The sequence below is a fragment of the Anabrus simplex genome, chromosome 1, assembly GCF_040414725.1.
Source record: "Anabrus simplex isolate iqAnaSimp1 chromosome 1, ASM4041472v1, whole genome shotgun sequence".
NCBI lineage: Eukaryota > Metazoa > Arthropoda > Insecta > Orthoptera > Tettigoniidae > Anabrus > Anabrus simplex.
Window position 1 is genome coordinate 1,136,973,665 of NC_090265.1, and position 17,538 is coordinate 1,136,991,202.

The 17,538-nt window shown below is 38.5% G+C and overlaps 1 protein-coding gene across 1 annotated transcript in view; it reads left to right on the top strand.

The window, feature by feature from the left end:
* Positions 1-17,538, top strand: part of SCOT (Succinyl-CoA:3-ketoacid CoA transferase) — a 140,929-nt gene that overhangs the window by 104,192 nt on the left and 19,199 nt on the right. Inside the window, exon 9 of the mRNA XM_067137372.2 lies at positions 6,291-6,461. Coding sequence (XP_066993473.1) covers positions 6,291-6,461 — 171 coding nt within the window. The remainder of the gene's footprint in view (positions 1-6,290; positions 6,462-17,538) is intronic.

Genomic DNA, 17,538 nt, shown 5'->3' on the forward strand with positions numbered 1-17,538 from the left:
CTCCAAACTGGTCTTCTATCGTAAACAACATGCAGCGGTTCAGAACATCCTTATATCCTTCTGCTGTTAACATGTTCTGTAGTATTACGAGAGGACCTAGTCCCTTTAATGAAAAGCACCCCCTACAGTGTTTCCATACTTCTGCCAAATTTCACTGTCTCCCTTGAGACTACCACATGGCTAAGCATGGTTTATTGCTCCAATTCACGCATCTTCAGTTGTCAGTGGAGCAGTGGCGGCTCTCTTTGCACCACCAAATACGATGTGTAGCATTCACAGATGAAATGTGCTTTTTATGGGCAGGTGCTTGAGCCTTCAGCCTCATTCCTTGTGTCTCCCAGTGCATAGTCATGGCATTAGCAGCACAGCTAGTGACTCTACGGAGTTAACAAGTGATATTATGCAATGTTGTGCGATTTTCCATATCGTGTTTTTTAGTGCTCAATAGTCATGGGTTTATTGTGATTTTCTCTTCCTATTTGCACTTCAGAAGCATTCCCTTGACAAACGATTTGGGCAACTTGAGAAGAGCAGAAATTCCCTTGACTGATTATTTATGATGTGGCAATAGATAACCATTCCTTGTTTGTAGTCGCTAAGCTGCCTTGCTCCACCCATTATACTGGTATTTCTTAGCATTGAACAACAGCAAGCCCTCAGAAGCAGTCTGTAGCAGCGGTGGTGGTCATAGTGACATCTTACGTGAAATGAGGTAAAATGAGCCCACCTATTCGATACAAATGTAACGTCTTGTTGGTGTCTGCACCTTACGGCACATCGCCAAGGAAAAACATTCACAGCTGGTTGTCTCGTCGTTCATACACAAACTGATGACTTATATAAAGTTTTCTAAACTTCACAAGCTGAGGTTTAATACGTGTTTGTTAACACAATACAGTCCTGGCCTTTGGTCACAGGGGTCCCAGATTTGATTCCCAACAGGTTCGGGATTTTTAACAACCATTGGTTAGTTCTGCTCGCACGGGGGCTGGGTGTATGTGTCGTCTTCATCATCATTTCATCCTCATCATGATTCGCAGGTCGCCTACGGGCATCAAATCAAAAGTATTGCACCTGGCGAGCTGAAGTCCTCGGACACGTCCCGGCACTAAAAGCCATGTGCCATTTCAATACAATACAATTTGAGTTGTAGACCACACTATGCAAAAAATACTTTTAAGTTCCTCACGTGCCCCATGAAATAAATACAGACTGTCCAATATTTATACAACTGGAAATATTATCAAGTCCCAAAAGTTGACTAAATTTTTATTAGAATTTTATGACATGGCAGACTGATGCAGAGTCTACTTCTAGATTCAAAGAAAGAGAGTATATGTTTCCCAGGAGCTGCTCCTTTTATGCATTTTGCAAGTGACATTGTGCATGAGCTTGTAAACCAGGGGAAATTTTCTTCTTTCTGCCAAAAACCACTCTGCAGAGCTTGTTACTTTTCTACTGCAGTGCCTCACAAAATCTCTTCAGCTAGTTGACATTTGTAAATATTGAACTTTTGCATAGCTCTAAAGAATTTAAGTTTTAATGATGAAAATATGGAAAGCAAGCGCCAGCAAAACTATTTTATCTCCCCATCCATGGAAATATCCACAGGTGTCCAAACACCTAATATTATTGTACAAACATGTATTATTTCTAAAACTGTAGGAATAATATCTTCCTTTTAGAAGAACTTTAATGGATCTTGCATTGAAAATAGTGCATTTGAAGGTGGATTTGAAAGTAACATTGTTATATCATAATATAATTTTAGCTCTAAAACATGCACACATCATCCGTCACTCTCATTATTAAAGTGAGATAAGTGGTAACATAATAGTGTTCTTACACAAATGTACATAACGGATGCTGCCTTTGACTGTAATTCAGGCAAGGAGAACACAATCTTGGATTATTTGAGACAGTCCAAAGAACAGTAAAATTTTGCTCTCTCTCTTTCTCGTACAATCCATAGAGAGTTGTAAAATAGAGTAATGATGTCTCCTCATACTTTCGCTCCATAGACACTACTATCATGGAAAAAAAGTATAAATATCAAAGTTAATACGTTATTAAAAAGTTCATCCTTTGTCCCACATAGAAACAAACTACACCAAAATTTAGCTTATTTTATTCTACGTTTAATTATGTGGAGTAGAAATTTTTATGATACCCAGTTAAAATTTTAACACAGGTTGGACCAAAAAGTGACTATATTTTTTCCATTTCCAATGGAGCGCTCGTTTTGAAAATTCATAATTTTAAAAAATTTATCTGATCGTTACCAAACTTTGATACATCTTTAACTTATTGTTGATCGGTATAGTAAGCTTTTATTTCATCTGATATTTGTGAAAAGGGTTGTTGTAAATTTTGTGAAACAACATTTTCTCATTACTGGATGATAGCCGTAAAAAATTGAGTTTGTTATGAAGTGGTTTGGGCATGTAATGAGGATGGAGCCAACAAGGACAGTATATGTTAACTTGGAGCGACATGTGGCAGGGAAACGGATGGTGGGAACACCCACTGGATGGACATCGTAATGATGGACATTGCAGATCGGGGAAAGACACTGGTGGACGTCATTAACAACAGAACGTATCTCAAGAAGGCAGAATGGAAGAGGCTCGCCAACAGTACCTGGAAAACTGGAACTGTAAATGATGACGATGAAGCTCATGGGAATGTCGGCCTAAAATTAGAACTGCTTTTTGCCTGCATGCAATTGTTGATTTTATAGTGATTTAGCAGTTACGTAGAAATGAAAGGGTTAGCACAGGATAGGGTGGCGTGGAGAGCTGCATCAAACCAGTCTGGACTGATGACTCAAACAACATATTTGAGTGGTTTTGAGAAAAGAAAGCAGTGTATCCGCCAAGCATTCATTTTACTTTCCCCTCTTGCTGATAGGGTAGTCCTTACTTTTCATTCTTACCTGCTTCCTGGACATCACTTTCACTTTCTCTTCTTTCTGATCCCCAAATCTTGACTCAGAATGACTTTCCTTTTGTGCTGCTTCTTATCAGTCATTTTGAGTTAACTGTGCGATCCTTTACATCCTTCTTATGATGACCTGTGACAGACGTCTCGGCTCCTTCCACAAATATTATTTTGCTTTGAAGTTCAGTTGTATATGAATATTGGATGTAATTGAAAGCATTACCACTTGTAGCTATGTTGCACCACCACAGCAATGTTTTCCTTGCTTGCAAAAATAGATAACTACATCTGCACTCATCATCTCATAATCTGAAGAAACTTGCTCAAGATTAATTTCTCAAGTACATGGTGACATATCGTTAATCTCTAAATTGCGTTTATTACTAGTAGTCATTACATGCTGTGCTTTCTTTTCATTTTCTTGGTCATCTTCTTGTTCCTTTGTTTTCTAGTCTCTTTCATCTTCACCTGGAGTTTGCTCACTTTCTTCTTGGCCTACAACTTCTTTCTTGTCATCTCTTCCAGCTGAGCCTTCTTCCTGACTCACTCCTACATCTTCAGCCTTCTGTTCTGGGCTTTTTTTTTTTTTTAACTCATAATGCCAGCAATTTAAATAAATAATCATACTCTTGGATTAATTTGTCATCACGGCAACCAATTTTTAGCTATACATACTTGCTTGGCTCCTATAATATTCAACTTCAGTTCAGCTACTTCCCCTACAATTTCTGTAACATCCTGATCCCTTTTCTCCTGAAATTCCTTCACCTGGGATAATGGTTGTTCACCGAGCTTGATAGCTGCAGTCGCTTAAGTGCAGCCAGTATCCAGTATTCAGGAGATAGTGGGTTCAAACCCCACTGTCGGCAGCCCTGAAGATGGTTTTCCGTGGTTTCCCATTTTCACACCAGGCAAATGCCAGAGCTGTACCTTAATTAAGGCCATGGTCGCTTCCTTCCCAGTCCTAGTCCCTTCCAGTCCCATCGTCGCCATCAGACCTGTGTTGGTGCGATATAAAGCAGCTTGTAAAAAAAAAAAAAAAAAAAAGTATTGTTCATTAGCACTATTGAGCTTTCTTTCAAACTTGTTTGGCGTTTGAGGCAATGATTTGTTCATTTTCTGCCTGACCTGCTCAACTTCGTCATCCACAGCTTTAATGTTTATACAGTAGATAGCTTTTCTACGTGATATGTTATCATCCCCATCATTGTATCCCCACTATAGTCAATTTTCTCATTCCTTACCTTACCTTACCTATGGCGCGACAGCCCGTTTTCAGGTCATGGCCTCCACAGTTGCTCTCTGCCAAACTTGTCGATCTTGCGCAGCAACTCTCCAATTCCGGAACTTGAGGATGTGTGCTGCGTCCTGATGTACACCATCTTCCCATCCGTTACTTGGCCTTCCCACAGGCCTTCCTCCTCCAAAGTCTCCTAAGAATACCTTCTTTGGGATTGAGTGTTCTTCCATCCTTGCCCATTTACAGTAAGTCTCTTCATTCAAATGGCATGTGACAGGGGTGCCTCCCCATACAGAGAATATAGTTCATTGTTATATCTAATTCTCCATTCCCCTTGTATGCATATGGGTCCATAAATCCTCCTCAGGATTTTCCTTTCGAAGGAATCTATCTTCTCCACGGCTTTCTTTGAGAGGGTCCATGTATCACTTCCATACATCACTATACTGCGAATGAGGGGCCCAAGGAGCTCTCAACTTGGGAGTGTGGATTGGCGACCACGGGACCCTTAGCTGAGTCTTTGTATTGCTTCCGCTTACTTGTGCCAGGCTCCTCACTTTCGTCTATCCTGTCCGACCTCCCTTGGTCAACTCTTGTTCTTTTCCGACCCCGACTGTATTAGAGCATTCGAGGCCTAGGGAGTCTTTCATTTTCACGCCCTTCGTGGCCCTTGCCTTTCTTCATCCGTTACTTCATTTTTTGAAGTGACGGATCCCTTCTTCTTTTTCTCTCTCTCTACCTCCTGTGGGTGGGGGATGCAGACAAAAAATGCACCCACGGTATCCCCTGCCTGTTGTGAGAGGCGACTAAAAGGGGCGACCAAGGGATGATTGTCTTACAACCATGAACCTACTTTTGATTAGTACCATCACATGGGGAACACCATGGGTCGCCTTTACTTGCGAGTAGTACCACTATATTAGGTACGAAACAGGTTTGTGATTAGTAGCAGCAATGAGTTGGTTCTCCTGTGGGTTTCCAGTACCCGTGAGTCGTACCCATGTGAGCAACACCGTGGGTCTGCGTTGCCTGTGATTAGTACCCACCATGTGAGGAACACCACGGGAATACCGGCACCCGTGACTAGTACACCTAGGTGAGGAACATCATCGGTTTGCATTGGCTATGAGTGGATCCATTGTGTGAGAAACACCATAGGTCTGAGTTACCTGTATGACGTACAATACTTGTGATTAGTACCATCATGTGTGGAACACCATGAGTCTTCGCTACTTTTGATTAGCACCCCAACATGACAAATACCATGGTTCTGCTTTACTAGCGACATGAACCATTATGAGTGGCCGTTGACCTGGATTTTGGACCCCTTTAGAAAACAAGCGTCATTATCATCATTAGGATTGTACTTTTTAGAATGGTCCCTTGGTCAGTAACGCTGTTTCTTTCTGGTGGTTTTTGGGTAGGATCCACTGATTGTTTTGGGTTCATGACCATCCATTCATTCTTCATGTCAATTTTTTTTTTTTTTTTATTTTTTTTATTTTTTTTTTTTTGTCAGTAGTGGATGATTTAAAATTTTTGTTTCTTTTGTTTTGTCATTTCATTTCGTACCATCAGGGGCCGATGACCTAGATGTTAGGCCACTTAAAACGACAAGCATCATCATCATCATCATCATCATCATCATCATCATCATTCATCATACTTATGTACATCATTATAGGCTGTTACGCCTTTTAGTGTTCACTCTGCAAGCCTATATTAATTAGCTAAGTCCCTCCACAATCCTCTGTTTGCAACTAGCCCTGTGGGCTCATTCAGTTCCACACCACCTATCATTAAATCATAAAAAAATTTGAGTGTCAGACACCTTTATCTCCCTCTACCTTTCTTACCCTCCATGACCAAGACCATTTTTCTCCTATGTTACCTTTTCTCCTCCATTTGCCTCACATGACCTCACTACCAAATCCATATTCATGTAAATAGCATCATCCGTCAAGTTCTTTCCTAATTTGCCATTTCCTCATTTTGATTACCCCCTTGTGATTGTTAGACTGTAGTAATAACATTATACGTATTTTGTTGAATAAAAGATGTAGGTTGACATTCTCTTTTGTTTTATTGAACTCTGTTTGCTCTGCTACAGGGGCAGATGGTGAAAGGAATGGGAGGTGCCATGGATCTGGTGTCTGCTCCTACTACAAAGGTAGTTGTGACAATGGAGCATACTGCTAAAGATGGCCAGCACAAGATCGTACCACACTGTTCGTTACCCCTCACTGGCAAGGCGTGTGTTGATATGATCATAACTGAAAAGGTAATTGTTTTTTCACTTAAATCTCCATGATTAATTTGACCCAATATGGCCATATTTTTGGTCTTGCTAGCCCAGGAGGGCAATATAGAAAGTGGAGATGCAATTATCTCCTAGTACGTCGGCACTGCATTGTGCTTATCACAGGATAGCTTGCAGTGGTGTCGCTACCAGCGTGCTAGCCGGCCAGTGTCTTGGAAAGGTGCGGTATCCAACTGATAAGCCCATGCCTCACTAGGGCGAAACACTGGTAATTTTTGACAATTGAGTTTCCTGAATTTTAAATATTGTGGTTCTTTAATTACAAAGGACTTTTTCTGTACACATTGTGCTGGTGATAACTTCTTACATACATTATTTTGTTATTGAACCACTGTAGAAGTGCATAATCTGACTTTTCACATGTAGAATTTTTAAAACTTTTATGTCACTGTTCCGCACAGAATCCTTCAGCTTTTCTTTTCTAAAAATTGCTCGCAGTTTGTACTCCTATTCCTATCTTAACAGCTCATTCTTCCTGGTAAATTTTATTTTCTATTACTTGTCACATAATAAAGGATTTATTGCTGTCATGATAGCTACGTTTCTTAACAACTCACCTTTCACAAAACCTCGTTGAAAAGCAGGAGAAGTAATGTACACTATAGTACATTTATGTTAACTTATTTTTTAGGATGCACAAATAACCCCAAAACCAGAGTACTCGCACATTAGCCAGGACTTTACTGTATTTCTACTCCTTTGTATCCATTAAAATTAAAATTTAGATACTGATAATATTCTTTATAGGGTAGTTTTTCTCAGAGAGGTAGTTATTTAATATGAAAGAGTTGAAAAATTTGACCACTTCCGAGAGTTGAACCTGAATCCTCTGCTTTAAAGATAAGTACTGAACACTGAGATCGATAGCTGCAGTCACTTAAGTGCGGCCAGTATCCAGTATTCGGGAGATAGTGGGTTTGAACCCCACTGTCGGCAGCCCTGAAGATGGTTTTCCGTGGTTTCCCATTTTCACACCAGGCAAATGCTGGGGCTGTACCTTCATTAAGGCCACGGCCACTGCCTTCCCACTCCTAGCCCTTTCCTGTCCTATCGTCGCCATAAGACCTATCTGTGTTGGTGCAGCGTAAAACAATCTGTTAAAAAAAAAAGAAGTACTGAACATGTAGGCCTGGTTTCATCAATAGTTGTTAAACGAATACTAACAAGCCGTTTGTTAACACAGTGTTTAAAAATTACCATATGATACCAACGCATACTACAGTACTACAGATATTATCCTAATTATGAAAAAGGCCACCATAATTATGGCAACCTTACACATCAAATGAAATGGACTGCAGTTAATTTACTGCTACAAGGAAACTAGCAGAATACTGTTTCTACACATTACACTGGTCTGATCTGTGGAGTTAACTTCGACTGACCTATTGTTCCATTCATGGGATTTTACTGTAGGTCAAAGAAGCATTCAAATACTGTATCTCTGTGACTGACTTGTCCTAGAATGAGGAGTGTTTTGGATCAGTAAGGATTCAGTTTGGAGATCATCCTCGGTCCATATTGAGAGGACTCTAGGCATCTTTTTAAGTCTTTTTACTTCTCAAGAAATGCTCTTCAAGGTAAACATCGCACTGTTTATCACATCTGTAGCTAGAAACTACTCGGTTAGTGAGCACAACTGCCGTCCTGTAAGATTGTTTACTACCCCTTGCAGAGTCATCAGTCATCAGAATATACAGCCGCATCTAATGACTCGATGTATATGTTCCTTATATCTTTGTCATCCTCTTCCAGTGTATGTAATACTTCCTACAAATTGAGGCCACTGAAGAGGGAAACTATTTACCAAGTTGTTATGCTTGAATTTCTGAATACATTGTAGCTCTTGAAATTCGTAACAAACCTGTACAGGTCATACTCATACATTAATGAAACCTAATTTGTGTAATAATTAATTTCATAGTAGGTCAGGTCAGAATCATTCTGTTACTGTATGTGACAGACTGTACTACCTATGACTGTCTGGCTAATGGTCAAGTGTCTATTACCAAACTTAACACCCAAAGGGGAGACCAACGGCTACAGGTGGAGAGATCCTCCCTTTGGAGGTCAGATGAAGCCTTTGTGTAGGAAATGACACATAAATTCACCAGAAAGGAGAACGTGGTCAATGGTTTAGATGGGGGAAGATGCAGCCCTATTTTATGAACAGTTGTAAATAATAGTCTGCAAGTACAGTATACTTTCTTTTATAATTTAATGTCTATATTTTTCCATAAATGCATCTTTAGGTTGTTTTTTTTATCCAGATAAAAGATCACACAGGGTCACATTCAATAATTATCTAACTTAAGTGTATTACCAAATTTCACAAAATTTGCTCATGAGAGACCTATGGTATGATACCAGTCTATTATTGTCAACCTGTAGAGCCAATTTTTATTACAATAGCTTTTCTCTGCATTCCTTCAATGAATATCTTCAGTTTTGATAAAATGCAAACTCCATTCTTCCTGGGTTAATGTTAAGTTTATTGCATTTCTCCAAACTTTTCCTGCGGAATTGTAGCTAACATATTATTTACAGCAATGAACATTGCGAATCTAGAAGGCAGTGACAGAACCATGCAGTGTTTGACCACACACTGTTGTGATTTTATTTGATTACAGCTGTAAAGCATGGCACATGAAGTCAATATAAAATGATTGTCTGTAATTTAATTTGTAATCCCAAGCTAAGACCAGCAAACTGGCTTTTCCAGACACTTGTCATCCTTTCCATGCTGCTATATCTGCTTACAACTGTTTTGAGATCATGTTTCTGGATGTAAATGTGGGGTTAAACAATACCTTCTTAAAAGTTATCCACTATCACCCATCAGGATCCCTTCATTACTTGTCCCCACTTCACACCCTGTTCTAATATGGGAGTTATTAAATATTGCGCTCTCATTTACAGAACCTGGCCACCTAGTAACTACATTCTTAATTTGAAGGTTAGGATCATCACTAGAACATTAATAGAAAAGTAACCCTTCCGAATGCAGTACATTTCAGCTCTGTTGTTCCTTTCTTTCTTTCTTTCTTTCTTTCTTTCTTTCTTTCTTTCTTTCTTTCTTTCTTTCTTTCTTCCTTCCTTCCTTCCTTCCTTCCTTCCTTGCACACAATGTTAAGTTACATACAAATATAAGAGAAGTAATTTTAAAAAAGATAAGAAAAGCACTAAACAATCATAAATTTAAATCTAAATTATCCAGCCTCTGAATGCTTGATTGGATTGTTATGAGTGTACGGTCTAACACACCTAAAACACCAGCAAAATGGCATGTTTTACAGGAGTCGTGGATAATCTGTTAACATTCGTCTAACCGAAGGAAGTCTTGTGTACGGTACTTTCTCATGGATGCTTTCACTGCAGAAACTTTGCTAATAGTTCTACTAACACTAGCTTTTGAAATTTCAGCATTGTCTCACAATTATTACATAAAAAGAGACAATAGCAGCATGGGAGAAAGAGGTAAGTTTTTATTAGCTGAATATTCTAACCTTGCCCTAATTTTGTCATCTGTCTTACTGATGACTGTTTTTGATAGCCTGTATCCTTGTAGAAATTCTGTGTCAATCGTGTTTTCAGAATCATCGCGTTACAAAATCCTTTCTTTATCAGGAAAGTTGTTCAAAAGATCTAAGTACAGTACCTCTGTATCTAAAGCACAATTCATGACAGCTGTTTTGGAACAGTTAGCAGTTGACAGACATTTAAAATGGGAGAACGAGGATGTTAACACGTAGTTTAACAAAATTTTAACATGAACGTTTGTTGATGAAATACAGTTTTTTGTTAATTTGAACGTTAGAGCAACTTAACAGTTTGTTAAGTACTACTATATATATGTGAATAATATCTTTCCCGGGGGCAAGGGGGGTCCGCGATCCCCCCCTAGCTCTCAGGGAAAGGAAAAAATCTAATTTAGTCAGGTATTTTTCTTTCAAGAAAATGATTTAAAATTCGATATTACTAGTACTGTCCCCACCAACATGCAGGGGATACCAGGGTTGTTATTCTACTGCGGAATACAAGTTGCCATTCATTTTCCAAAATATTAAATATACTACATACCCCAGGTCTAGCCTCCCCCCCCGCTCCCCTCCTACAAACTGTCATGGGCGCCCATGTGCCACAGTACAAGGTGGCGTAGGGATGTGGTGATCTCATCGGCCAGTGAGAAAGTACTGCAATCAGCAATATACATGTTGTTGTTTCTAAAATTAGTCCATGGTTAATACAAAATTCAATTAACAGTTTGCCATTCTTGTTCGTTAATTTATGTGCTGGCCATCGTCCCACCACAACACAAAATTTTCTCTCATGTCCAGTCTTTGCATTAAAATCTCCAAGAAGAATTTATAGTTAGTATCAGGTATATTCATTACTTTACTAATATTTAATAAGAAAAATAAACCTCTTTACAATATTACTCTTCCTAAAATTTGTTGGACTGTTAAGATTGGAAGAAATATTTCATACATACATACATACATACATACATACATACATACATACATTATCATTATAGACTGTTATGCCTTTCAGCGTTCAGTCTGCAAGCCTCTGAGAATTTACTAAACATCGCCACAGTCCTCGATTTGCAACTAGTGTTGTGGCTTCATTTAGTTCTATACCTCTTATCTTTAAATCGTTAGAAACAGTCTAACCATCGTCGTCTTGGTCTCCCTCTACTTCTCTTACCCTCCATAAGAGTCCATTATTCTCCTAGGTAACCTATCCTCCTCCATTCGCCTCACATGACCCCACCACCGAAGCCGGTTTATGCGTACAGCTTCATCCATCAAGTTCATTCCTAAATTAGCCTTTATCTCCTCATTCCGAGTTCCCTCCTGCCATTGTTCCCACCTGTTTGTACCAGCAATCATTCTCGCTACTTTCATGTCTGTTACTTCTAACTTATGAATAAGATATCCTGAGTCCACCCAGCTTTCGCTCCCATAAAGCAAAGTTGGTCTGAAAACAGACCGATATAAAGATAGTTTCGTCTGGGAGCTGACTTCCTTCTTACAGAATACTGCTGATTGCAACTGCGAGCTCACTGCATTAGCTTTACTACACCTTGATTCAATCTCACTTACTATATTACCATCCTGGGAAAACACACAACCTAAATACTTGAAATTATCGACCTGTTGTAGCTTTGTATCACCAATCTGACATTCAATTCTGTTGGATTTCTTACCTACTGACATCAGTTTAGTCTTCAAGAAGCTAATTTTCATACCATACTCATTGCACCTATTTTCAAGTTCCAAGATGTTAGACTGCAGGCTTTCGGCACAGTCTGCTATTAAGACCAAGTCGTCAGCATAGGCCAGGCTGCTTACTACATTTCCACCTAACTGAATCCCTCCCTGCCATTTTATACCTTTCAGCATATGATCCATGTAAACTACAAACAGCAAAGGTGAAAGATTACAGCCTTGTCTAACTCCTGTAAGTACCCTGAACCAAGAACTCATTCTACCATCAATTCTCACTGAAGCCCAATTGTCAACATAAATGCCTTTGATTGATTTTAATAATCTACCTTTAATTCCATAGTCCCCCAGTATAGCGAACATCTTTTCCCTCGGTACCCTGTCATATGCTTTCTCTAGATCTACGAAACATAAACACAACTGCCAATTCCTCTCGTAGCATTTTTCAATTACCTGGTGCATACTGAAAATCTGATCCTGACAGCCTCTCTGTGGTCTGAAACCACACTGGTTTTCATCCAACTTCCTCTCAACGACTGATCGCACCCTCCCTTCCAAGATGCCTGTGAATACTTTGCCTGGTATACTAATCAGTGAGATACCTCGATAGTTGTTGCAATCCTTCCTGTTCCCTTGCTTATAGATAGGTGCAATTACTGCTTTTATCCAATCTGAAGGTACCTTACCAACACTCCACGCTAATTTGACTACTCTAGGAAGCCATTTCATCCCTGCCTTCCCACTATACTTCACCATTTCAGGTCTAATTTCATCTATTCCTGCTGCCTTATGACAATGGAGTTTATTTACTATCCTTTTCACTTCCTCAAGCATAATTTCACCAACATCATTTTCCTCCTCCCCATGAGCTTGACTGTTTGCAACACCACCATGATGATTCGACTAAATTAAATTGTCTTGCATTTGCTGATGATCTGGTGCTATTAGCAAATAGTATAGAAGAAGCAAAATTTCAAGTAGAGGAACTAGGAAGATTAGCAGCAAAGGTTGGGTTGAAAATAGCTTTTGAGAAAACGGAAATGATGCCATCATTTAAAGTTGACACTCCACATATTATATTAAATAATACTCACAAAATAAAAGTTGTAAATAAATTTAAATATCTTGGTAAAATTGTCACTTGGAATGCTAATGAAAAAGCATCCATAGATAATAGAACTCTAAAATTAAGACGAACACAACAAATTACATGTCCGAGTTACAAAAAAGTCTCTTTCAATTAATGCTAAATTTTGCCGTTATAACTCCATCATCAAACCAGAAGCAACGTATGCAAGTGAAACATTATTCAAACTTAATGCCCAAACAACAACAGACAAACTGCAGAAAGTGGATAGAAGAATTCTCTGGAAAATTATTAATAAAAAACATCAGGTTGATGGCCAGTGGAGATTTTTACCCAATTCAGTAATTTACAAGGAAAGTGAGTCAATTATCGACATGATGAGAAAACAGAGGATTGCATTTTTTGGACACATGTATCGTTTGCCAAATTTTGGACTCCTAAAACAGCTTTTTGATTACTTTTGGAAAAACAAAGCACACTTGGTTTAAAGAAGTACAATTGGATTTGGATGAATTGAAAATTACTACAGAACAAATTGAAAATAGAGAAGAAGATTCTAAACAACAAATGTACAAAAATATCACTTAAAACATCAAAACATAAGCAGTATGTTATATCAGCAGAAGAACGGGCTGCAAGATGTGTAGAACGAAGTTTGGGGAAAAGAAGAAATTATCAAGTTTTAAAAAATGAACTTATTTTTGAAGAATTTATTGTATAAGGTTGATTTTGGTTCTCCAATGTGGGCAAATAAATAATGCAGTACAAGTTTATTATATCAAGAATTCATAACTGTGAAAATTGTATTCGCTATAGTGGATTGTCGTTATATTTTATTTTTTTGCAAAGGTCATAAAAGATTAAAGAAAACCTTTAACCCTCAGCTACTGACGCAGAATCTCAGACTCCTGCATATGATGAGTCGTTAATTTTTATGTGATGAGAAGAAATGTGAAATGTTAAAAAAATCTGCCATTAAATAGTATCGTAATCTATAATCTTCATTTCCGTATTGACGAATTACACAATAAAAAATAGGAAAGAATTTCCACCAATCAATACTTGTTTTTTTATTGCTTATATTAAGCTACAGGACCAGTTTCGACCCCATATACAAGGTCATTTTCAGCTGAACCATGAATACATATTTATATGATGAAGCTTTGATTAAATTGCATTGTCAAAGGAATGTCATATGATGATGTGCATTAGTCACATACAAATGGGGCATGTCTTATCATGAATTGGCATTAGTCACATACAAATGGGGCATGTCTTATCATGAATTGGCATATATGTCAGTATGTACAATATTGCAACTGTATGTCTAAAATATTATGTTGAGGTCCTAAAATTAGTGTATAAAACATATCTTCACTTAAACTAACTTATATATATATGTACAGGATAAAATATAATACAATATACAATACAATACAATATATATATATATATACGGAAATGAAGATTATAGATTACGATACAATATATATATTGTATTTTATCCTGTACATATATATATATATAAGTTAGTTTAAGTGAAGATATGTTTTATACACTCATTTTAGGACCTCAACATAATATTTTAGACATACAGTTGCAATATTGTACATACTGACATATATGCCAATTCACGATAAGACATGCCCCATTTGTATGTGACTAATGCACATCATCATATGACATTCCTTTGACAATGCAATTTAATCAAAGCTTCATCATATAAATATGTATTCATGGTTCAGCTGAAGATGACCTTGTATATGGGGTCGAAACCGGTCCTGTAGCATATAAGCAATTAAAAAAAAAAAAAAAAAACAAGTATTGATTGGTGGAAATTCTTTCCTATTTTTAATTGTTTAATTAAATAGTATGTCATATCATGTCATGTTCATTACAAGTCAGAAAGCATGCCAGTAAACTGTTTCTTATAATGCATGCTAAACCATTGTTAATTCTTTGTTCATGGAAACTTGCACCAACAGTCCATTATTTGAAATTTGTGTCAAGGAGTCTCTCAGACTCAATGTCAGTAACAGTGTAACTGATTTCTCACCTCAGCAGCTGAGGGTTAAAATTGGTATGAAATGGCAATTATTTGGCTCAAAACGTACGTTTTTGTGGATGGTTTCCATATTGCAGCTTACTAGTCTGTTTTTTCCTAATTCCAACACTGTTTGATCATGCTTGTAATAGTCATTCTTGTAATGGTACCACTTGAGAGGCTTGTCAACACGGATATTGGAATAAGATGAAATTCGTCAATTGTAATAGAGCTTGCTAGTGAACATAGTGATAAACTGATACGGAAGATGATCATTTGTATTCTGTATAAACGCTGCAGTGCATTCTGCAGTCTATAAACATCAATGACGGAAAAAGTAACACTTACTAAATCACTTGTAATAATGGATGAATCGGTGAAAGGGTTTTCATTGTAACCTAACTTTATTAAACAGTTTCATCAAGCAGCATAAAAGAAAACTGCTGTTACCACGGGGTTCTCACTACAGGCTGTATCAGAACTAACCAAAAAAAAAAAAAAAACAGGGATGGTCTTCGTGCTATGTTAAGAATGATGGTGCAGTTGGATTGGTGGAGAAAATGTTTCGTTTTGAGAAAATGTATTTATTTAATCGTGTCAGAAACATACATTATTATCTTACAATAATATCAGGACAATAACAAATTTGGTACTGTAACCATTATTTTTTATAATGGCAGGTAACGATGTGATTAAGCTCTATATAAATACAAATTTAATTAAATGTGGTGTGACCAATATGCGGGTAATTCACATGCTTCCTTGGTAGCATCGTTCACATTCTGGAGAGAGCAAGTAGTTGGACACAAGTTACAAACAAGAAGATGACTCATGGTCTGTTCTTCACCACATTCACATAGAGTGGAGTCACAGACAAAACCCAACTTTCTCATGTTGGTCTTTGTTCTTCCAACTCCTGAACACAACCTGTTGAGCGTCTTCCATATTGACCAGCTCTGCTCGTGGCCTGAAGGATGTCTTTCGGAAGGCGTCGTCCATTCTGCAAGGTGGCTGGATCTGGAAAGCCATGAATTCACTCGGAAGTTCGATGGTGGTTCAGTGAGGCTTTCATTTGTATGGAGAAAGCTTTTCCTAGACTTGAGCCGTTGAGTTGCTGGTTGGTACCCATATAAAGTATGAGTCATCAGGTTCAGTACATTAGATTTCTCCAACCGGGCGAGTTGGCCGTGCGCGTAGAGGCGCGCGGCTGTGAGCTTGCATCCGGGAGATAATAGGTTCGAATCCCACTATCGGCAGCCCTGAAGATGGTTTTCCGTGGTTTCCCATTTTAACACCAGGCAAATGCTGGGGCTGTACCTTAAGGCCACGGCTGCTTCCTTCCAACTCCTAGGCCTTTCCTATCCCATCATCGCCATAAGACCTATCTGTGTCGGTGCGACGTAAAGCCGCTAGCAAAAAAAAAAAATTTCTCCAGTCTGGATGCATACTCACAGCGAATACCTGGAGGTAGGATACCTGCTAGACAATAAACTTTGTCAAGTGATGTAGATCTCAAACATCCTGTAATGAGTCTGCAGGTCTCATTTCAGGCAACATCCACTTGATTAGCACGACTAGATCTACACCAAACAGGGCAGGCATATTCTGCTGCTGAATAACAGAGATCTATTGCTGAAGTTCTTAAAAGGAGGGGATGCGCCCCCCCCCCCCCCCCCCCCCCCCGGTTGAACCCAGTAATTTCCGGATAATATTGTTCCTTGCAAATACCTTCCTTTTGGTGTTCAGTGTGTTCTATAGGTTAGTGTTCGGTCAGGAGTTACTCCTATTTGGGAGTGAAGCAGTGTTCTAATATTTTAGCTTCCCAAATCGCTTGCAATTTTCTTGCTGTCTGTCGATTTTTCAGGTGGAAGACACAGACTTGTGTTTTTGATGGGTTTGGCTTTAGTTGGTTTTCTCTGTAATAACCATTTAGAATTTTTAGAGCATGGGAGAGCATCTCTTCAGCAAGTTCAAATGTTTCCTCTTGAGAAAATGAGCTTACTTTACTTCCAGGCATGAGATTCAAATTGACGAACATGCTGTATTTGCTATGCCAGAGCACAAGCCGCTGCTGTGCTTAAGAGAAGAGAAGGGGAGGGAGAAGAAATGGTGTGCATGATGGAGACAGAGATAATGCTCTCACATGTGTACAAGTTTCCTCACTCGACTCGCATGGGATTGTCCTTGTCTCTTACAGGCAATATCCACAGTTCGTTTAGTAAACAGACATAACTGCACACACAGTATAAGAACAAACTGTAATTATGACACACTTGTCAGTCATGGAATGCACCAAATCGTTTCCCCACCCCCTGTGGGTGAGGGACGCAGACGAAGAATACACCTACGGCATCCCCTGCCTGTGTAAGAGGCAACTAAAAGGGGCGACCAAGGGATGATTGTATTAGAACCATGAAACTACTTGTGATTAGTACCACCACACGGTGAAGACCATGGGTTCCTTTTACTTGCACATACAGTGGTGGAAATATTTATTGCATCACCTTCTATAATTAACATTTTTTGTTATAATCATTGAATAACTGAGCTAAATTGGCCTGATTTCTGTCTATTTCTATTAGAAATGAATATACACAATAATTTTTATCTATTTTATTTTATTCATTTTTGTTTCTATAAAAAGGTCTTTGTTTTTTAAATTTAACACTTTCTTGA